This window comes from Heterodontus francisci, chromosome 6 (assembly GCF_036365525.1).
Source record: "Heterodontus francisci isolate sHetFra1 chromosome 6, sHetFra1.hap1, whole genome shotgun sequence".
Taxonomy (NCBI): domain Eukaryota; kingdom Metazoa; phylum Chordata; class Chondrichthyes; order Heterodontiformes; family Heterodontidae; genus Heterodontus; species Heterodontus francisci.
The window spans coordinates 30858708-30882774 of record NC_090376.1 but is presented as its reverse complement, the minus strand read 5'-3'; the positions used below and the strand labels follow the sequence as shown (position 1 = coordinate 30882774).

Below are 24067 nucleotides of genomic sequence, written 5' to 3'. Positions count from 1 at the left end.
CTTGATATCACGCAGAGTGAATCGAATTGGCTGAAGTCTGGCATCTGTGATGCTGGGGACTTCAGGAGGAGGCCGAGATGGATCATCAACTTGGCACTTCTGGTTGAAGATTGTTGTAAATGCTTCAGCCTTATCTTTCGCACTGATGTGCTGGGCTCCCCCATCATTGAGAATGGGGATATTTGTGGAGCCACCTCCTCCAGTTAGTTGTTTAATTGTCCACTGTCATTCACTGCTGGATGTGGCAGGACTGCAGAGCTTAGATCTGATCCGTTGACTATGGGATCGCTTAGCTCTGTCTATCGCATGCAGCTTTCGCAGTTTGGCACGCAGATAGTCCTGTGTTGTAGCTTCACCAGGTTGACGCCTCATTTTGAGATATGCCTGGTGCTGCTCCTGGCATGCCCTCCTGCACTCTTCATTGAACCAGGGTTGGTCTCCTGGCTTGATGGTATTGGTAGAGTGGGGGATATGCCTGGCCATGAAGTTACAGATTGTGGATGAGTACAATTCTGCTGCTGCTGATGGTCAACAGCGCCTCATGGATGCCCAGTTTTGCATTGCTCGATCTGTTCGAAATCTATCCCATTTAGCACGGTGATAGTGCCACACAACACGATGGACGGTATCCTGAATGTGAAGGCGGGACTTCGTCTCCACAAGGACTGTGCGGTGGTCACTCCTACCAATACAGCCATGGACAGAAGCATCTGCAGCAGGCAGATTAGTGAGGACGAGGTCAAGTATGTTTTTCCCTCGTGTTGTTTCCCCACCACCTGCCGCAGACCCAGTCTAGCAGCTATGTCCGTTAGGACTCAGCCAGCTTGGTTAGTAGTGGTGCTACCGAGCCATTCTTGGTGATGGACATTGAAGTCCCCCACCCAGAGTACATTTTTTGCCCTTGCCACCCTCAGTGCTTCCTCCAAGTGGTGTTCAACATGGAGGAGTACTGAGTCATCAGCTGAGGGAGGGCGGTAGGTGGTAATCAGCAGGAGGTTACCTTGCCCATGTTTGACCTGATGCCATGAGACTTCATGGGGTCTGGAGTCGATCTTGAGGACTCCCAGGGCATCTCCCTCCCTACTGTATACCACTGTGCCACCACCTCCGCTGGGTCTGTCCTGCCAGTGGGACAGGACATACCCAGGTATAGTGATTGCAGTGTCTGGGACATTGTCTGTAAGGTATGATTCTGTGAGTATGACTATGTCAGGCTGTTGCTTGACTAGTCTGTGGGACAGCTCTCCCAAATTTGGCATAAGCCCCCAGATGTTAGTAAGGAGGACTTTGCAGGGTCGACAGGGCTGGGTTTGTCGTTGTCGTTTCCGGTGCCTAGGTCGATGCCGGGTGGTCCGTCCGGTTTCATTCCTTTTTTATTAACTTCGTAGCGGTTAGGTACAACTGAGTGGCTTGCTAGGCCATTTCAGAGGGCATGTAAGAGCTAACCACATTGCTGCGGGTCTGGAGTCACATGTAGGCCAGTCCAGGTAAGGACAGCAGATTTCCTTCCCTAAAGGACATTAGTGAACCAGATGGGATTTTCCAACAATCGACAATGGTTTCCTGGCCATCATTAGACTAGCTTTTAGTTCCAGATTTATTAATTAAATTCAAATTCCACCTTCTGCTGTGGTGGGATTCGAACCCATGTCCCCAGAGAAATACCCTGGGTCTCTGGGTTACTAGTCCAGTGATAATACCACTATGCCATCGTCTACTATAAGATGCAGCGCAGCAACTCATCAGGGCTTCTTTGACGGAACCTCACAAACCTGTGACCTCTACCATGTAGAAGAACAAGGGCAGCAGGCACATGAGAACACCACCACCTCCAAGTTACACTCCATCCTGACTTGGAAATATATGGTCATTCCTTCATCTTTTCTGGGTCTAAATCCTGGAACTTCCTACCGAACAACACTGTGGAAGTACCACATGGACTGTAGTGGTTCAAGAAGGGCAATTAGGGATTGGCAATAAGTGCCCTGCCAGCGATGTCTAAATCCTGTGAATGGATTTTTAAAAAAGACATTGGGCCAGAAATTGTCATGTTTCACACAAATTTTGGGCCTAAAACAGGCGTAACAATGACCTATTTTACAGTGCGATAGTCCATGCCCGATTGGGTCACGCGTTTGGACCACTGCTACATTTGTCAGGACCTTTTTTTTAGTTGCCCCTGTTGGCTGCCTGAGATGAGTATTTCAATATTGAAATGAAAGTTCTGACAAGCTTTTTCTTTCAGCTGTGAAAAGAAAAAAAAACTTGTGAAAGAGAAACAGACATTTAGGTCTAGAACAGAAGGTTAGAATGCAGTGGAGTAGTTAGGAATTACTTTTATTAAGGCAGTTATTGGCTGATGTGGGGAAGAGTAATGAACTCATTATTTTGTATTATTGCATGATGACAAATTATACTAACTGAATCTGTTCACATCTGTTGTTCTGTACATTAAGCCACTTCATGGCAGAGTGAGTGAATGATTTATCTCTGACCTTGTCCTACGAAATGTTTGCTTGATCTGGAGAAGCACATGTGCAAATAGGAATATCTGGTACAGATCACAAGGGGGTACTAATGTTATACCCTTGGGCTATGTTGTTATTATAGTTAGGTATTAGGCAGTGTGGGCACACCACTAAATGCAAGAGTCTGGGTTGATTTTGACTTTTTGACAGGCAGATTGCTCTGGTCAACTGCCCATTTTGGTGAGTCTCCCACAGTGTTGAGGCTACAGCCCCAATTAAAGCTCTTCTGCTTCAGCTGGTCAACAAGGAAACTTTTTTAAAAACTACCTTTTTGGGGCCTCTTGTGGGCCTGGCTTCTCTTGTCATCAGGTCGGCCTGATAGGAAAATAACAACCGTTTCCTTACACAGGACTCTCCGGCCGTGATGACATCATCATAGCCCAGCCTGCATACTTAAAGAAGGGCCCTGCTGCCTTCTAGCGGGTGCTCCCTCTAACTACCTCAAGAAGGTAGATTAAGGTTGCAACATGTAGGAAGGCAGCAGGATCTGTGCGGCAAGTTGCACTGGCCATTTTAACTGCCAGCTCGCCATGTTTCCTGCTGGATTGGCAAGATTGAAATTGCCCTTTCTGTTGAAAAATTTTCAAATTGCCAAATGTGGCTTATAGCCACCACTCCCCATACCATTCGTCCCCAATGCCTGGGGTAGATCCCTTGCATGAGAGCCCCACAGCTTGCTTACAAAGATTGTATGCTCTTTATTAAGTACACATGCCAAACCCAAGGAATCTAGAAGCTGGGTGGCAACTTGCCCAAGAGTCATTTAGCTCTTATGCCCGGTGTCACTTACTCCCTATGCTAATTACAATTGTACATATTGTGCAGTACTAGATGGCAGTGCGGTGCTATTCTTGGGCTCTGCCATGGGCTGCCCCTTCTTCTTCATCTAGCACGTAGACAAGGCAACCAGGCTCAATGAATGGCCCTTGTCCTCAACTGAGTGGTGTACCACGGGACCTCTCATCTTCCCCCCTTAAGCACGTAAGATGTATAAAGCTTTTTAATCCTGCATGGTATTGTGCGGACCTGTTTCTCAAACCCTGTGTCCTCCTGTGTGATCGAATGGACTCTTCCAGGATGTGGTGCCTTTTTAAATTCTGTCTAAGGAGAGGGTGGATTTTCTGTTTGCCTTTCACTGAGCCTTTTAGCATAATTGACCGGCTACACTTTCTCCAACGCTCATCCCCGCTGCAATCCCTTGTTTTGTACTATCCAGGTTCCCCTGGGCCGTGAAAACTTTAGAATCATTTAGCATGATACTTGACTTGGCCCTACCGAAGAGCTGACCTAGTAAGCCCTCTGCTTGAAATCAGCTTAAGCCCCCCAACATCTCTTCAGCAGCAGGAGGCACTAGACCTGATGCAATTCATTCATTGCCTGTACTGGAACAATAAGGCCAATCGTATACTGTATCATTCTAGTATCCCTTTCTTTTGTCCATCACCACCTTGGTATCCATGTTCCTACTAAAAATTCGAACAGCACAGACAAACACTCTAATTGGCAAAATGTGATCAGTGGTATCCCGCAAGGATCTATGTTGAGACCTCAACTTTTCACTGCATTTATTAACAACTTAGATGATGGGATAGAAAGTCACATATCCAATTTCGCCAATGACACAAAAATAGGCAGCATTGTATGTAGTGAATGAGCAACACTGGCAAATGGATTTCAATTGTAGGCAAATATGAGGTGGACCTAAAAAGGATAGAACTGAGTACATTCTAAATGGTAAGCTAGAAACCGTGGCAGTTCAAAGAGACTTGCAAGTCCAGGTACATCGATCATTAAAATGTCATGAACAGGAAAAGGTAGAGAAAATAATCAAAAAGGCTAATGGAATCTTGGCTTTTATAGCTAAAGGACTAAAATACAAGGGGGCAGAAGTCATGCTACAGCTATAAAAAGCACTGGTTAGTCTCTTCTTTGGCCTCCTTGTCTCGAGAGACAATGGGTAAGCGCCTGGAGGTGGTCAGTGGTTTGTGAAGCAGCGCCTGGAGTGGCTATAAAGGCCAATTCTAGAGTGACAGGCTCTTCCACAGGTGCTACAGATAAAATTGGTTGTTGGGGCTGTTACATAGTTGGCTCTCCCCTTGTGCTTCTGTCTTTTTTCCTGCCAACTGCTAAGTCTCTTCGACTTGCCACACTTTAGCCCCGCTACACGACTACACGACTACCAAGAGCACTGTGAGCAGTTCTGGGCAGCACACCTTAGGAAGGAAATATTGGCCTTGGAGGGAATGCTGCATAGATTTATTAGAGTGATACCTGGATTCCAAGGATTAAATAAGGAGGACAGATTGCCCAAACTTGGGTTGTTCTGCCTGGAATTTAGAAGGTTAAGAGGTGATTTGGACTCAAGTTTTCAAAATATTAAGGGGAACGGATAGGGTAGGTAGAGAGAAACTATTTCCTCTGGTTGGGGAGTCTAGGACTTGGGGACATAGTCTAAGGAAGAGCTCGTCCTTTCAGGAGTCAAATTAAAAAACATTTCTACACGCGAAGAGTAGTAGAAGTTTGGAATTCTCTTCGACAAGTGGCAACTGATGCTTGATCAACTGTTAATTTTAAATCTGGGTTTGATAAATTTTTTGTTAACCAAAGGTTTTAAGGGATATAGGGCAAAGGTGGGTGAGGTTATTCTGCATATTAGCCGTGCTCTCATTGAATGGCGGAACAGGCTCAAGGGACTAAATGGTCTACTCCTGTCCCTATGTTCCCACTTCTTTGACTCCAGGATAACCAAACTATTCCAACTGAACTCTGAGCATAAATAAGTCTGTGGTCATCACAGCACCTGAATGCAAGAAAATCTATCAGTTAAGTAATAGTCCTTCCGGCCGCCATGTACTACCATGAATAGTCAGCGTCTCCCAACCATCTTGTCTGCACTTTTTGTATATATTTGTTCATAGGATGTGGTCATAGTTGGTAAGGCCTGCATTTATTGTCTGCCCCTAATTGTCGTTCAGAATGTGGTGGTGAGCTGCCTTCTTGAACCGCTGTAATCCATGTATTGTACATACACCCATAGTGATGTTTGGGAGGAGGTTCCAGGATTTTGACATAGTGACGATGAAGGAACAACGAGCTAGTTCCAAGTGTCACTTGGAGGGGAACTTGCAGGTGATGGGTTTTTTAAAAATTCCTTCTTGGGATGTGGACACCGCTGACAAGACCAGCATTTGTTGCCCATCCCTAATTGCCCTTGACAACCGGGTGGCTTGCTAGGCCATTTCAGAGGGCATTTGAGTCAATCACATGTAGGCCAGACCAGGTAAAGACATGAGTGGACCAGATGGTTTTTTTAAGACGATGGATGATAGTTTCTTGGCACTATTGCTGAGACTACTTTTCAAATTCCAGATTTTTATTAATGTATTGAATTTAAATTCCACCAGTTGCCATGGTGGGATTTGAACTGGTGTCCCGAGGGCATTTGCCTGGGCTTCTGGATTACTAGTTCAGTGACATTACCATTACATCACCATCTCCTTGTGCTTCTAGGTTGTCGAGGTTGCAGGTTTAGCAGGTGCTGTCGAACGAGTTTTGGCGAATTGCTGCAGTGCACCATGTAGATGGTATGCACTGTTGCCGCTGTGCTGGTGGTGGAAAGAGTGAAAGTTGAAAGTGGTAGATGGGGTGTAGATCAAGCAGGTGCTTTGTCCTGGATGATGTCGAACTTCTTGAGTGTTGAGGGAGTTGTATTCATCCAGGCAATTGGAGAGAGTTCGTCACATTCCTGACCTGTGCCTTGCTTTGGGGAGTCAGGAGGTAAGTTACTCGCCGCAGAATTCCCAGCCTCTGACCTATTCTTGTAGCCACTTTATTTATTTGCTGGTCAAGTTAGTTTCTGCTCAATTCATAACTCATAGGATGTTGATGGTGGGGGATTTGGTGATGGTAATGCCATTGAACATCAAGGGCCAATGTTTAGATTCTCTCATATTGGAGATTTTTTTTATACATTCATGGGGTGTGGGAATCGCTGGCGAGGTCAGCATTTATTGCCCTTGAGGTCGTGGTGGTGAGTTGTCATCTTGAACCGCTGCAGTCCTTGGTGCTGTTAGGAATGGCGATATAGTTCCATGTCAGGATGGTGCATGGCTTGGAGGGGAACTTGCCAGTGGTGATGTTCCTATGCATCTGCAGCCTTTGTCCTCCTTGTGGGTTTGGAAGGTGCTGTCGAAGAAGCCTTGGTGAGTTGCTGCAGTGCATCTTGTAAATGGTACACACTGCTGCCACTGTGAGTCGGTGTTGAAGGTGGTGGATGGGATGCCAATCAAGCGAACTGCTTTATCCTGGATGGTGTTGAGCTTCTCGAGTTTTGTCGGAGCTGCATTTATCCAGGCACGTATTCCATCACACTCCTGACTTGTGCCTTGTAGATGGTGGACAAGCACTGGGTAGTCAGGAGGTGAGTTACGCGCTGCAGAATTTCCAGCCTCTGACCTACTCTTGTAACCATAGCATTTATGTGGCTGGTCCAGTTCAGTTTCTGGTCAATGGTAACCCCCAGGATGTTGATAGTGGGAGTTTCAGTGATGGTAATGTCATTGAACATCAAGGGGAGATGGTTAGATTCTCTCTTGTTTGAGATGGTCATTGCCTGGCACTTGTGTGGTGTGAATGTTACTTGCCACTTATCAGCCCAAGCCTGGAAGTTGTCCAGGTCTTGCGTCATCTGGACACTGGCTGCTTCAGTATCTGAGGAGTCGCGAATGGTGCTGAACATTGTGCGGTCATCAATGAGCATCCCCATGTCTGACCTTATGATTGAAGGAAGGTCATTGATGAAGCAGCTGAAGATGGTTGGGCCTAGGATACTACCCTGAGGAACTCCTGCAGTGATGTCCTGGGACTGAGATGATTGACCTCCAACAACCACAACCACCTTCCTTTGCGCTAGATATGACTTCCACCAGTGGAGAATTTTTCCCCTGATTCCCGTTAACTCCAGTTTTGCTAGGGCTCCTTGATGCCATATTCAGTCAAATGCTGCCTTAATGTTAAGGGCAGTCACTCTCATGTCGTCTCTGGTGTTTAGTTCTTTTGTCTATGTTTGGACAAAGGCTGTAATGAAGTCAGAAGCTGAGTGGCTTTGGCAGAACTTAAACTGTCAGTGAGTAGGTTATTGCTGAGCAAGTGCTGCTTGATAGCACTGTCGATGACCCTTTCCATTACTTTGCTGATGATCGAGAGTAGACTAATGGGACGGTAATTGGCTGGGTTGGATTTGTCCTTTTTGTGTGTAGAACATGCTTGGGCAATTTTCCACTTTGCTGGGTAGATGCCAGTGTTGTAGCTGTACTGGAACAACTTGGCTAGGGGCGCAGTTAGTTCTGGAGCACAAGTCTTCAGTACTATTGCCGGAAGGTTGTCAGGGCCCATGGCCTTTGCAGTATCCAGTGCCTTCAGCCGTTTCCACCTGATATCAATACTGAATCGGATTGGCTGGCATCTGTGATGCTGGGGACCTCAGGAGGGGACCGAGATGGATCATCCATTTGGCACTTCTGGCTGAAGATGGTTGCAAATGCTTCAGATTTGTCTTTTGCACTGATGTGCTGGGCTCCTCCATCATTGAGGGTGGGGATATTTGTGGAGCCTCCTCCTCCTGTTAGTTGTTTAATTGTCCACCACCATTCATGACTCTATGTGGCAGGACTTAGATCTGATCTGTTGGTTGTGGGATCTCTTAGCCCTGACTATCACATGCTGCTTCAATTGTTTGACATGAAGTAGACCTGTGTTTATAGCTTCACCAGGCTGACACCTCATTTTTAGTTGTGCCTGGTGCAGCTCCTGGTATGGCCTCCTGCACTCTTCATTGAAACAGGGTTGGTCCCCCAGCTTGATGGTAATGGTAGAGTGGGGGATATGCCAGGCCATGAGGTTACAGAATGTGATTGAATACAATTATGCCACTGCTGATGGCCCACAGCGCCTCATGGATCTGTTCTAAATTTATCCCATTTAGCACAGTGGTAGTGCCACACAGCACGATGGCAGGTATCCTTAATGTGAAGACGTGACTTCGTCTCCACAAGGACTGTGTGATGGTCACTCCTCCCAATACTGTCATGGACAGATGCATCTGCGACAAGTAGATTGGTGAGGATGAGGTCAAGTATGTTTTTCCCCTCTTGTTGGTTCCCTCACCACCTGCTGCAGACGCAGTCTAGCAGCTATGTCCTTTAGGACTCGGCCAGTAGTGGTGCTACCAAGCCTGTCTTGGTGATGGACATTGAAGTCCCCCATCCCGAATACATTCTCTGCCCTTGCTACCCTTAATGCTTCTTCCAATTTGTGTTCAACATGGAGAAGCACTGATTCATCAACCGTGGGGGGCCAGAGATGGTAATCAGCAGGAGGTTTCCTTGTCCATGTTTGGCCTGGTGCCATGAGACGTCATGGGGTCCGGATTTAATGTTGAGAACTCCCAGGGCAATTCCCTTCCAACTGTATTCGACTGTACTGCCACCTCTGGTGGATCTGTCCTGCTAGTGGGACAGGACATACCCAGAGATGGCAGTGGTGTCTGTATTGTAATTTGGTAAGTATGACTGTGTCAGGCTTTGCTTGACTAGTCTGTGGGAAAACTCTCCCAGTTTTGGCACAAGCCCCCAAGATGTTAGTAAGGAGGATATTGCAGGGTCGACAGGGCTGGGTTTGCAGTTGTTGTCTCCAGTGCCAAGGTCGATGCTAGCTGGTCCGTCCGGTTTCATTCCTTTTATTAGACTTTGTAGCAGTTTGATACAACTGAGTGGCTTGCTAGGCCATTTTAGAGGGTAGTTAAGAGTCAACCACATTGCTATGGTTTGGAGTCACATGTCAACCAGACCAGGTAACGACAGCAGGTTTCTTTCCCTAAAGGGTATTAATCAACCAGATGGGTTTTTACAATAATCAACAGTGGTTTCATGCTATTAGACTTGCTTTTAATTCCAGATTTATTAATTGAATTCAAGTTTTACCATCTGCCATAGTGGGATTCAAACCCATGTGCTCAGAGCATTTGTCGAGGCCTCTGGATTCGTTCAGTGACATTACTACTACGCCACTGCCTCCCCTGATGGTCATTGTCTTGCACATCTGTGGTATGAATATTACTTGCCACTTCTTTCTTTCAGGGGCTTGGGCAGGTGTCAATGACAGGATGAATACCTCAGAGCAGAAACCTCCTTTCTGTACTGTGGGGGCAAAATTTGCAGTGGCCAGTAAATATTATTTTTACAGTTGATATTTAATCTTAAAATCATTTTGAATCCACTCCTTTGTGAATCTACAGACAGAAATTAGTCTATGATAAAACTGTTCCGCATGTCAGACTGGTACAAAAGGTGAAGTCACACTGGATCAGAGGTGAGCTGGCAAGATGGATACAGAACTGGCTCGGTCATAGAAGACAGAGGGTATCAGTGGATGGTTGATTTTTTGAATGGACGAATGTGACTAGTGGTGTTCCGCAGCGATCAGTGCTGGGACCTTTGCTGTTTGTAGTATATATAAATGATTTGGAGGAAAATGTAGCTGGTCTGATTAGTAAGTTTGCGGATGACACAAAGGTTGGTGGAGTTGCGGACAATGATGAGGATTGTCAGAGGATACAGCAGGATATAGATCGGTTGGAAACTTGGGCGGAGAAATGGCAGATGGAGTTTAATCTGGACAAATGTGAGGTAATACATTTTGGAAGGTCTAATCCAGGTGGGAGGTATACAGTAAATGGCAGAACCCTTAGGAGTATTGACAGGCAGAGAAATCTGGGCGTACAGGTCCACAGGTCACTGAAAGTGGCAACGCAGGTGGATAAGGTAGTCAATAAGGCATACGGCATGCTTGCCTTCATCGGTCGGGGCATAGAGTATAAAAATTGGCAAGTCACGTTGCAGCTGTACAGAACCTTAGTTAGGCCACACTTAGAATATTGCGTGCAATTCTGGTCGCCACACTACCAGAAGGACGTGGAGGCTTTGGAGAGGGTACAGAGGAGGTTTACCAGGATGTTGCCTAGTCTGGAGGGCATTAGCTATGAGGAGCGGTTGGAAAAACTCGGATTGTTTTCACTGGAACGACGGAGGTGGAGGGGCGACATGATAGAGGTTTACAAAGTTATGAGCGGCATGGACAGAGTGGATAGTCAGAAGCTTTTTCCCAGGGTGGAAGAGTCAGTTACTAGGGGACATAGGTTTAAGGTGCGAGTGGCAAAGTTTAGAGGGGATGTGCGATGCAAGTTTTTTACACAGAGGGTGGTGAGTGCCTGGAACATGCTGCCAGGGGAGGTGGTGGAAGCAGATACGATAGCTATGTTTAAGAGACATCTTGACAAATACATGAATAGGAAGGGAATAGAGGGATATGGGCCCCAGAAGTGCAGAAGGTGTTAGTTTAGGCAGGCATCAAGATCGGCGCAGGCTTGGAGGGCCGAATGGCCTGTTCCTGTGCTGTACTGTTCTTTGTTCTTTTGTTATTTGTTCTTTATCGGCCCAAGCCTGACTATTGTCCAGGTCTTGCTGCATGTGGGAAAGGACTGCTTCAGTCTCTGAGGAGTTACAAGTGGTACTGAACATTGTGTAATCATCAGCAAACATCCCCACTTCTGACCTTCTGTTCAAGGGAAGATGAAGCAGCTGAAGATGGTTGGGCCTATCACATTGCCCTGAGGAACTCCTGTAGTGATGTCCTGGGGTTCAGATGATTGGCCTCCAACAATCACAACCATCTTCCTTTGTGCTAGGCCTGACTCCAGTGAGTGGAGACTTTGTTCTCCCTGATTCCCATTGATTTCAGTTTTGCTAGGACTCCTTGATGCCACACTTAGTCAAATGCTGCCTTGAAGTCACTTTCGCCTCACCCTTCGAATCAGCTCTTTTGTCCATGTTTGGACCAACACTGTAATGACATCTGGAGCTGAGTGGTCCTTGCAAAACCCAAACTATGCACGGTGAGCAGGTTATTGCTGAGTAACTATCACTTGATTGCATTGTTGACAACACCATCCATCATTTTGCTGATGATTGAGAGCAGGCCGATGGGTTGATAATTGGCCAGATTGGATTTGTTCTGCTTTTTATAGACGGAATATACCTTGGCAATGTTCCACATTGTCGGGCAAATGCCAGTATTGTAGCTGTACTGGAACAGCTTGGCTAGGGGCACGGTTAGTCCTGAGCACAAGTGTTCAGTACTGCAGCTATGATGTTGTAAGGGTCCATAGCCTTTGCTGTATCCAGCGACTTCAGCCGTTTTTTGATATCATGTGAATTGAATTGGCCGAAGACGGGCATCTGAGTAGTTGAGGACCTCCAGGAGGAGGCCAACATGGATCATCCATTCAGCACATCTGACTGAAGGTTGCAAATGGTTCAGCCTTGCTCTTTGCATTGACGTGCTGGGCTCTCCCATCATTTACCGGGAGCTGGTGAAAGTAAAGAACCAACCTATCTACATTGTCAAGCAGTGGCTGCTTCATAACTTATGGGCTCACTTGGACTCTTGGTGTGAATTGCAGGATTTCTAAGAAACCATTTGTGGTTTGCTTTATGGCCCACTTTGCCATAATTGCCATAAAAAAAATTAAAGCACCTAATTTCATTGTCTTCGGATGTATGACCTCTGCTTGGCTAGGCCCATTTGGCCTCGCTCAGGTGGGATGAACATCTGGTTCATGAGTACTTTGTCTATTGGTCTCCCACCCATGTGACAGTTTACCTATGCTTGTAATGCCATAAAATAGTCAGCACCTGTACTGCTTGTTATAGGCAGGCATGCTGTATATGTACTTACAAGCCTACCTGACCATTGCAGCATCCAAAGAGTAGCTGATTTGTCCTCCTGCCACTGCCCTCCCAACACTAACATCTTTGGAGAAATAATTTTACTGTTTGCCACTCTTTATACACACTTTTTGTTTTGTTACTTATAATTAAAAAAAGTCATAACCATAACTCTTTGTTTTTTAAATTTTCCTTTGATGGCACATGCTCAACTCTGATTATTGAGATTAGACTACATTCATTCGGTTTTCCTAGACTTGTGCCATTATAATTACCATTAACATTATTGATATTTTTAAATTGTCAGCTATTTGCATTAGTATCACTTATGTACTTGGTGTAACCTGGCAGTGGTGAACATAAGGCAGAGGTAGACAGATTCTTGACAAACAAGAGAATCAAAAGGTATCAGGGTTAGGCAGGAAAGTGGGGTTGAGTCCGCAAACAGATCCGCCATGATCTTGTAGAATGGCGGAGCTGGCTCGAGGGGCCAAATAGCCTACTCCTGCTCCTAGCTCGTATGTATGTTCGTGTAAGAGGAGAAATCAGTAGTCATGCACTAGTGGAAAACATACCGTGGTTTTGATGAGGGAATATCCAGTTCCTTGTTTAATGAACTTAGACCTCCAGTGTATTATAGTGTAAACTATTTGCAATGAACCATAAATCAAAGGTCAGTATTTGTTGTTTCATCAAAGGACAGTGTTGCAACTAAGGCCCATTACGTTGACAAGCAATGAAAATGCATTTTGTGGATGGTAACTCAAATAGTAGATATAATATCCAAACCAAAGGGATCTGTTTTGTGGTGTAAATTTCATTTTGAAGGCAATTTCTTGCATTGAAGCTAATATACCCTGTTTTATTACACGCGTGTGGTTTTACTTTGTACTATAATCAGTGTGTACATTTATTTACAGAAACATATTCTGGTGCTACACCAAGGTGATAGCAGAGAGCCAGGGATGGCACTGGTGCTTGGCTACACTATGGAATGAGCATCTTAGTTGGATATAGCCTTTATAGCAGGGCTTCTAAGTGCCTGGAAATTTTTCAGCAGGCTGCAGCACCACTGCAGGTGCATGGGGAGCCTGGTCCTCTATCTTGACACGTGCATGAGCAAGCATTTGAATGGACACGAAAGCAGGCAGCAGGAGAGATGTCAGCATAATGTCAGCACTTCTTGTGCTGGATCCTGGATCTGATTTCCCTCCGATCAATGAGAGGGCAGAGATGATATCAGTTAGATCCTGCTGATCCTGAGAGATATCATTTGAATGACTGGAAAGCGATTTTTAACCATTGCCCCCACTGGTCAAAGCATCCACTTTGGCCAGGTTACCTCTGACACTGAAGGAGTGCCTGCACTATTGTGTCAGCCTGGATTATGTGCTCAATTTTCAGCAATAATGTACATGATCAGATAATTGATTTTTGTTTTAGTAATATTGATTGAGGGCTATTGGCTAGAAAATTAGGAGAATTGCCCTGCCCTACTTTGAATAGTGCCTTAGGATCGTTTTTGTCCACCGGAAAGAGCAAATGAGACCTTAGTTTAACATCTCATTCGAAAGACAGCACTTCCAACAATGTAGCACTCTGTCAGTCCTGTATTGAAGTGTCAGACTTGAGCACATAATCCAGGCTCTGACATGGATGGGCCTTGCACCCAAGAGCTTCTGGATTGATTAAAAAATGATACAACTGAACCAAGACTTGCGTACTGTGTTCAGAAAAATGTAACTTAAATTTTCTGTGCTCCTTGAGTCAAATTAGCCATTACTGTTCTAACATGAAAGCATAATAGAAATTCATGTTAAAGAAATCACAAAATGTGTATTTGGTGTTGCTAATCTACTTTCAGCTGCTTAAGAATCATTTTATTTTCACTGTGCCAATCAAGATTGCACTTAAGTGCTTTAGTGACAAGCACTTCAAATCGAGTATAGTTTTATGAAGTGCTAGATAAATCAGTTTTCATGCTGTTTTCTGATACAAAATCTGGTGATTTAATTCAGATTTAAATTCAGTTTGATGATGCTTAACAGCATGGGTTGAAATTGAGCTAAAAGTTTTTTTTATTTGTAAAACAAACTATTGTATTAAAAACTACCACAGCAGTGCTAACAAAGGCATTAAATTACTTTGTTTATTACCGTGTTTAGCAACACTCTACATAAACTAAGGTAACTTTGCACAAGACTTTCCCCACACTTCTCATTCCGTAATAGAAACAATGAACTGCTTTCAGTTTATGTGCTGTGTGCAGATATTAATAGGGTTGCAGACGGTTTATTGAATAGAGAAAAAGTGCAAAGGAGAAGTTGTTAGCCAATGTTTGAAGTGGGTGTAGTACTGAGTGCAGATTGCTCTATTTGTTTAACTACTGAGAGCTCAATCCTTGTACTGCTGGGCTTCACAGCAAGGTCCAAATGCCATAGTGATACTGAGCATTTAGTGTGCCAGGATATTTTTGTGTCCCAGGACTATTTTACTATGAAGCAATTTAAAAGAGAAACCTCATGGAGTGAACTTCAAGATAATGTGGAGGCAGATAGAGCAGATTCTGATCCGCGTGGCGATGGCCTCTTACTGTTTCCAGTTTCTGGAAATGCAGGTCGCTCTCCTGCAAATGTGTGTACGCCATGGATTGTCAGTGATCATATGGAGCATGAAAGAAATAAAAAGTTTCTTCAGTGTGAAGAAGGCAAAGTTTCACTGAAGTGTAATTCTGGCAAGAAGGAGACGAATGCAAATCAGGTTAGTACAAGAGAGCATTTCAGTCAGAATGTCCATTTAATGTGGATTAACCCATAACAAAGAGTTCAGAACTGATAAATGCCTAGAGCCATGTTAGGTTGGTTCATCAGTGTGATCTGAACTCAAGATGTGCCTGAAATCACACTCCTATCCAGGTTAATCTTTACACAGTTTACAGAAAGAATTTCTTTGAACAGAGTAGTTCCATTTCAAATGCGCGGTGAGCTTCTGTGATGGTAACATGGTTCAGCTGATGGTGCTGCAACAAGTAGCCTAATGCACAGGTGGAGTTTTAACACTGGATCCCTGAACCTTAGTCTATAAAAGAATCAGTAGCATTACTGCAGTAGTCTGTCCACTGGGCTGGATACTTGCTGGACTTTATAAATGTATTTTTTTCAAATATGTATTTATCTGTTACATTTAATATGGTCATTCATTTATTAAAGGAAAATATTTTGTGCTATATTTGCTGTTACTTATTAATGTCATTGCACCTTTTCCGAGGAGATGAAAACCAGTGGTCAAAGGTTCACTGATATTGGCACTTATTACTGAAGGCCAGAACATTGGAGAAGCATAACAACTCACCCAGATACCTTTTTCTGCTAACTCCTAATTTGGTCAAAAATGGAACAAATATCCTCCAAGTCTTTTATGGACGAAATTATGAAAGATGGTTGATGGGACCTATCATTAGTAATTGCTGCTGAAGATGTCAAAACAGGTGCAAATGGCTTAAAAAGAGTGGTGCTGTCTTTGGAAGGATTAAAGTGGTAATATGATTAAAAGAGCACATTTTAAAAACGAAATCATACCAGGAATTATGTTCTCTTGGTGATCGCTACAAACGAAATGATTAAAACAAAAATATAGATGCAAACAAAGTAAGACTTGCTAACTCAGAATGGCTTGGAACTAGATGAGGGGCTGAATTAAACTATATAGTTTAACTCTAAGGCTGAAGGCAGATACAGGAAAGCCTTTGTCTCCCAGATTCCTTTTTTTTGACAATAACTTGGTTCAGTACACTCTTTGTAGAAATGTTTGAGGGACTATTTAAAAATAGTTTAACCTCATAAATTACAAAAGTTTGTACAAACACAGAACTCTTCAACACTGCATTGCTGATCTGCTAACAACCTCTAACTGGTTTATTTCTTGACAATTAAAATTAGATTTCACCTATTCACACGCCAAAATCCAAGTACTGCACCCCCTTTCAGTATGCAATTAACCAAGATCTTGTGAATAAAGCAACTCATATTGGATAACATGAAATTAAAGTATTAAGCAATACTGCATGTTTGGGTTTCATCTTTGCCACTTCAGTCCACATAAATAATAGCTTAAGTGTTCTCCACACGGCAAAATCTCAGGGCAGTGGCATCTTTAGTAGTTCATGTTTTAAGCCAACCAGCTGTTCATACAACCTTCACAGCTTATGTTTTATCTTTGTTGTTTGATTTTACTTTTGTCTTTTTGTCCCAACGGAGTTTCAATTCTGTTTTCTTTTTCCTTTCCTTTCTTTCCACCGCTCTGCATTTTCACACGGTGCAGGTAATTCTGTGAGTATGCAGTAGCCCTAATCAGCAAATCATCGTCGTGTTATACAGGATTTTCCGATACACCATGGAGCTGGGCAAAGCCTGAGGGTGATGAATATTTGGAAAATTACTTCTACAGTGTAATCACTGTTGTGATGTAAGAAATGTGGCAGCCAAACTGTGGAAAACGCACCTGCTACAATAGAGTGTATGTTCTTTTTAGTGAACCAAGAACCACCGTATTGATGAATATTTAAAGAAAGTGGTTGCTTCAAGTGCTAACATTTATAACAGCCACATTTTGTTATCAGTAATTTACTAGTCATAAGCTTTGGACATTGAACAACAACAACTCGTGTTTATATAATATCTGTATCTGATACACATTGCACCTAATCTGAGAGAGTTTGATGCTAGTGTGGAAACCGTTTTCTGTTCCCCATCAATGTTTTGAATTGAACATTTCCTCGCTCCTCGCCTCCAAAGATGTGGGACAAAGTGGGTGAGACAGTCAAGGCTATGTAATGAGAAGTACAGAAAGGAAGACTTGCATTTATATAGCACCTTCCATGACCTGAGGACACCCCAAAGCACTTTGCAGCCAATGACCTACTTTTGAAGCAAAAGCAAAATATTGAAGATGCTGGAAATCTGAAATGAAAACAGAAATGCTGGATATACACAGCAGGTCTGACCGCATCTGTGGACAGAGAAACAGAATTAGTGTTTCAGGGTGATGACTTTTTATCAGAACTCTGAGGTTTTCCTGGAAGGGCTGCCATCTTGAGTTTGTTGCAGGCCCTCTGATTGGGGCTGCAGCCATGGGAACCCAGCTGCCGTCCTTAAAAGGACGCAGAGTGCGGAGGTGGCCATTTAGGATGCCAGTTGCGAAGGTGGAATGTTGTTGACATGGTCCTGACACCCACTGGAAAAGTCAGCCCATTAACTGTGTTTCTCTCTCTACGGTTGCTGCCTAACCTGCTGGGTATTTCCAGCATTTTCTGTTATATAAGTACTTCTGCAGTGTAATCACTGTTGTGATGTAGGAAACGTGGCAGCCAAACTGTGGAAAATACACCCGCTACAATAGAGTGTATGTGCTTTTTAGTGAACCAAGAACTGCCGTATTGATAGATATGTAAAGAAAGTGGTTGCTTCAAGTGCTAACATTTATAACAGCCACGTTTTGTTATCAGTAATTCACTAGTCATAAGCTTTGGACATTGAACAACAACTTGTGTTTATATGATACCTTTAATGTAACAAAATGCAATTATATACAGCAATTGCTACACTATTTAAAGAGTGCATGTATTATGGTTGATCGGTAAATTGGCCATTGTAAATTGCCCCTAGTGTAGGTAGGTGGTAGGGAATATGGGGTTAATGTAGGATTAGTATAACTGGGTGGTTGTTGGTCGGCACAGACGGTGGGCCGAAGGGCCTGTTTCAGTGCTGTATCTCTAAATAAATTAATTAAATAAATAAATAAAAAACTATTTAAAGAGTGCACGTATTATGCTGGTGACATAAGTGGTGTGAGACAGAATTGTGTTGTACAGTACATACAGCTTATATTTACATAGCAGCTTCAATGTAATGTCTTAAGCACTTCACAAGGGCATTATAAACAAAATTAGACACCAAGCCACATAAGGCGGATAACCAAGCGTTTGGTCAAAGAAGCAGGTTTTAAGGTGTTATCTTAAAGGAAGAGAGAGAGCTAGAGAGTTGGAGAGGTTTAGGGACAGAATTCCAGAGTTTAGGGCCTGGGCAGCTGAAGGCACAGTCACCAATTAAAATCGGTGATGCTCAAGAAACCAGAATTAGGTGTGGTCAAGCGTCAAAGGCTCCAGACAGATCAAGAAGGGATACTTTACCTTTGTTGCAGTTGCATAGAATTGTGCTGGTGGAAGTTTGATGCTCAAATCATGAGTCCCTTTAAACCTGTTAGTTGTCAAACACTAGTGGCCATGTGACAGTTGTCAATGTTGCTCTTCAGCTAGATTTCCTGCAAGGAGGATGTTGGGAGTAATTTTAACTCCCAAGAATGCGTAGGTATTGTCGGGTGGGAAGTAAAAATGTTTTTAATTTCGAGCATGACCCCAACCCGCACATGTCCAGTTTAATGATCATACGAATTAGGAGCAGGAGTAGGCCACTTGGCCCTTCAAGCCTGCTGTGCCATTCAATAAGTTCATGGCTGATCTGATTGTGACCTCAACTCCACATTCTCGCCTGCCCCCATAACCTTTCACCCCTTGCTTATCAAGAATCTATATACCTCTACCTTGAAAATATTAAAAGATTTTCTTCCTCAAAAGGCAGTGGAAGCAGAGTTCCAAAGATTCACGACCCTCTGAGAAAAAGATTTCTCCTCATCTCTGTCTTAAATGGGTGACCCCTTATTTTTGAATGGTGACCACTAGTTCTAGATTCATCCACAAGGGGAAACATCCTTTCCACATCCACCATGTCAAGACCCCTCAGGATCTTTTATATTTCAATCAAGTCACCTCTTACTCTTCTAAACTCCAGCGGATACAAGTCTAGCCTGTCCAGCCTTTCTTCTTAAGACAACCCACCCTTTCCAGGTATTAGTTTAGTCCACAGTACTCCAGATGTGGTCTCACCAATGCCCTGTATAGCTGAAGCATAACCTCCCTACTTTTGTATTCAATTTCTCTTGCAATAAACGATAACATTCTATTAGCTTTCCTAATTTCGTGCTGTACCTGCATACTAATCTTTTACGATTCATGCACTAAGACACCCAGATCTCTCTGCATCTCAGAGCTCCGCAATCTCTCACCATTTAGTTAATATGCTTATTTTTCCTGCCAAAGGGACAATTTCACATTTTCCCACATATATACTCCATTTGCCAGGTCTTTGCCGACTCACTTAACCTATCTATATCCCTTTTGTAGCTTCCTTACGTCCTCTTCACAAGTTACTTTCCTACCTATCTTTGTGTCATCAGCAAATTTAGTAACCGTACCTTCAGTCCCTTCATCCAAGTCATTTATATAAATTGTGTAAAGTTGAGGCCCCGGCACACCATTCGTTACATATTGCCAACCAGAAAATGACTCATTTATGCCTACTCTGTTTCCTTTTAGCTAGCCAATCTCCATGCCAGTACACCATGAGCTTTTATTTTCCGCAATAACCTTCGTTGTGGCACCTTATCAAATGCTTTCTGGAAATCTAAGTACAGTACATCCAATGGTTTCCCTTTATCCACAGCACATGTTACTTTTTCAAAGAACTCCAATAAATTGGTTGAGTATCAATTCCTTTTCACAAAACCATGTTGACTCTGCCGGATTACCTTCAAATTTTCTAAGTGCCCTACTACAATGTCTTTAATAATAGCTTCTAACATTTTCCCTAAGGCAGATGTTAAGCTAACTGGCCCGTAGTTTCCTGCTTTCTGACTCCCTCCCATTTTGAATAAAGGAGTTCATTTCACTATTTTCCAATCTAATGGAACCTTCCCCAAATCTAGGAAATTTTGGAAAGTTAAAACCAACACATCAACTATCTCACTAGCCACTTCTTTTAGGACCCAAGGATGAAGTCCATCAGGACCTGGGGACTTGTCAGCCCGCAGCTGCAACAGTTTGTTCAGTACCACTTCCCTGCTGTTTATAATTTTGTTGAGTTCCTCCCTCCCTTCCATTTCCTGATTTACAGCTATTTCTGGGATGTTACTGGTGTCCTCTTATAGTGAAGACCGATGCAAAATACCTGTTCAATTCATCTGCCATCTCCTTATTTTCCCTTATTAATTCCCCAGACTCACTTTCATAGGACCAACACTCACTTTGTTAACTTTTCTTTTTTAAATATCTATGCAAGTCTCGCCATCTGTTTTTATATTTCTAGCTAGCTAACTCTCGTACTCTAATTTTTCCCTCCTTATCAATCTTTTAGTTATTCTCTACTGTTCTTTATATTCTGTCCAATCGTTGGGCTGCCACCTACCTTTGCTCAATTATATGCTTTTCTTTAAGTTTGATACTATCTTTTAACTTTTTTAGTTAACCATGGAGAGTGGGCCCTCTGCTTGGAATTTTCCTTTCTCGTTGAAATATATCTATTCTGAAATATTCCCTTTAAAATCTGCCACTGCATCTCTGTTGACTTTTTTTATTCTTTCATGGGATGTGGGCATCACAATGGCAAGGTCAGCATTTATTGCCAATCCCTAATTGCCCTTGAACTGAATGACATGCTTGGCCATTTCAGAGGGCAGTTAAGAGACGAGCACATTACTGTGGGTCTGGAGTCACATGTCGGCCAAACCAGGTAAGGACAGCAGATTTCCTTCCCTAAAAGAAATTTGTGAACGAGATGGTTTTTACGACAATTGATAGTGCCATGAAACCACTACTGAGACTAGTTTTCAATTCAATTAATTAAAACAAAATTTGGAATTTAAATTTCACCAGCAGCAATGGTGGAATTTGAACTGATGCCCCTAGGGCATTAGTATGCACCTCTGGATTAGTAGTCCAGTTGACATTACCACTATGCCACCGTCACCCCTAAATATCCCTTAACTTAATTGCCAGTTCACTTTAGCTAGCTCTGCTTTCATGCCCTCGTAATTGCCCTTATTTAAGTTTAAAATACTAGTCTTGAACCCAATCTTCTCTACCTCAAACTGAATGTAAAATTCAATCATATTATGATCACTGCTACGTAGGGAGCCTTCATTATGAGGTCATCAATTAATCCTATCTCGCACAATACCAGGTCTAGTATAGCCTGCTCTCCAGAATGTGCTCTTCTTAGAAACTATCCCAAAGACATTCTATATGCTCCTCATCTAGGCTACCTTTGCCCATCTGATTTGTCCTGTCTATATGTAGATTAAAAATCCCCCATGATTATCGCCGTACTTTTCTGACCGGCTTCCATTATTTCTTCCTTTATACTCTATCCTACCATGTGGTTACTGTTAGGGGGCTTGTACACCACTCCCCAAGGGTGACTTGTTGCCTTTATCATTTCTCATGTCTACCCAAACCGCTTCGACATCCTGGTTTCCTGAACTTAGGTCCTCGCTCTCTAATGTTCGAATACCATCATTAATTAACAGAGCCACCCCTCCTCCTTTTCCGAGCTTCCTGTCCTTCCTAAATGTCATGTACCTTTCAATATTCAGGTCCCGATCTATGTCATCCTGCAGCCATGTCTCTGTAATGGCTATCAAATTGTACTTATTTATTTCTATTTGCACTATCAGTTCAGCTGTTTTGTTTTGAATGCCATGTGCATTCAGATATAGAGCCTTTAGTTTTGTCCTTTTTTAAAATTATTTTTGTAACGTGGAGCCTTGACTGCTGATTTACTCTTAGATTTGTACTCACCATCCCTTCCTGTCACAGTCTGTTCATCATTTCCCATATTAATACCTTTCTCTCTTGCCTTGTCACTACTCTTTGATTTACCACATCTTCCCAAATTTGATCCCTTGCCCCCATTATTTAATTTTAAATCCTTTCTACTTCCCTAGTTATACAGCTCGCTAGAACCCCAGAACGGTTCAGGTGTAGACCGTCCTAACAGTACAGCCCCCCCACTTTCCCCAGTCCTGGTGCCAGTGCCCCATGAACTAGAACCCACTTCTACTACACTAGTCTTTGAACCACACATTCATTTCTCTAATCTTATTTGCCCTGTGCCAATTTGCACGTGGCTTAGCTAATAATCCAGAGATTATTACCTTTTGAGGTTCTGCTTCTTAATTTGGTGCCTAGCTCCTCATACTGACTATGAAGAACCTGCTTTCTTGTCCTGCCTGTGTCGTTGGTACCTACAGGGACCATGATGACTGGATCCTCCTCTTCCCACTGTAAGTTCCTCTCCAGCCCTGGGCAGATGTCCCAAACCATGGCAGCCTTCAGGACTCTTGCTCTTTGCTGCAGAGAACAGTGTCAATCCCCCTCACTATACTGTTCTCTACTACCACTACATTCTTTTTTGCTCCCCCCACTTGAATGGCTTCCTGTACCACGGTGCCATGGTCAGTTAGCTCATCTACCCTGCAGTCCCCCATTCTCCTCCAAACAAGCTGAAAGAACCTCAAACCTGTTGGACAATCGCAAAGGCTGAGGCACCTGCATTCCTGCCCTCTGGGTCCCCTTAACTGCCTCAGCTGCAGCCACAATCTCCTGTCCCAGACCAAATCTGAGGACCCTATCTGAAGGGATGTGACTACCTCCTGGTACATAGTGTCCAGATAACTTTCCTCCTCCCTTGATGTGTTGCCGTGTCTGCAGTTCGGTCTCCAGCTCTTCGATCCGCAAACACTTACTGCAGACATGTTTGCCCTGGATCGCACTGGCATCCAGGAGCTCCCACATGCTGCAGCCGTGACACATCACCTGTCCTGCCATCCTTAATGTGTTTTAATTCACTACTTAATTATTTTATTCAGTTATTTATTTTCCTTTTTTTTAAATAAATTTTATTAACCTTACCACCAGCTCCTGTTCTATTTTAAACCTTAGGAATAGAATGGACCTTAACCACTTACCTGATGCTCACCAGCTAGCTGCTTTCTCTGTAGTAGAGTAAGAACCAAACCATACAGGGTGAAAAAGTTAGAAAAAGCAAAGGAGCACCTCCTTTCCCTCCTCACCTAGCTCCCAGTAGTCTGTTCAAGTCGCACTGAAATGCCAGTATTTATATGTTCTTTCTTTGGCCTCCTTGTCTCGAGAGATGATGGGTAAGTGCCTGGAGGTGGTCAGTGGTTTGTGAAGCAGCACCTGGAGTAGCTATAAAGGCCAATTCTGGAGTGACAGACTCTTCCACAGGCGCTGCAGATAAAATTGCTAGCTGTTTGGTGAGCATCTGGTAAGTGGTTAAGGTCTATTCTATTCCTAAGGTTTAAAATAGAACAGGAGCTTGGTGGAGAGGTTAATAAAATTTATTTAAAAAAAAGGAAAATAAATAATTGAATAAAATAATTAAGTAGTTAATTAAAACACATTAAAGATAAAATTGGTTGTCGGGGCTGTTACACAGTTGGCTCTCTCCTTGCACTTCTGTCTTTTTTCCTGCCAACTGCTAAGTCTCTTTGACGCACTACTCTTTAGCCCCGCCTTTATGGCTGTCCACCAGCTCTGGCGATCACTGGCAACTGACTCCCACGACTTGTGGTCAATGTCACAGGACTTCATGTCGCGTTTGCAGACGTCTTTAAAGCAGAGACGTGGACGGCCGGTGGGTCTGATACCAGTGACGAGCTCGCTGTACAATGTGTCCTTGGGGATCCTGCCATCTTCCATGCGGCTCACATGGCCAAGCCATCTCAAGCGCCGCTGGCTCAGTAGGGTGTATATGCTGGGGATGTTGGCCGCCTCGAAGACTTCTGTGTTGGAGATACGGTCCTGCCACCTGATACCAAGGATTCTCCAGAGGCAGTGAAGATGGA

The 24067-nt window shown here is 43.6% G+C and overlaps 1 protein-coding gene across 4 annotated transcripts in view; it reads left to right on the top strand.

Moving 5' to 3' along the window:
• The window catches only part of LOC137371218 (copper-transporting ATPase 2-like), a 189371-nt gene that overhangs the window by 31834 nt on the left and 133470 nt on the right, over positions 1-24067 (top strand). For 3 of the 4 annotated variants that reach the window (XM_068033409.1, XM_068033408.1, XM_068033407.1), the window contains exon 1: positions 14757-15070. The exons of the other annotated variant lie outside the window; for it this stretch is intronic. In XM_068033409.1, coding sequence (XP_067889510.1) covers positions 14807-15070 — 264 coding nt within the window. In that variant the 5' untranslated portion in view covers positions 14757-14806. Of the gene's footprint in view, positions 1-14756; positions 15071-24067 lie in introns of those variants that run through there. 4 annotated transcript variants of the gene reach the window in all.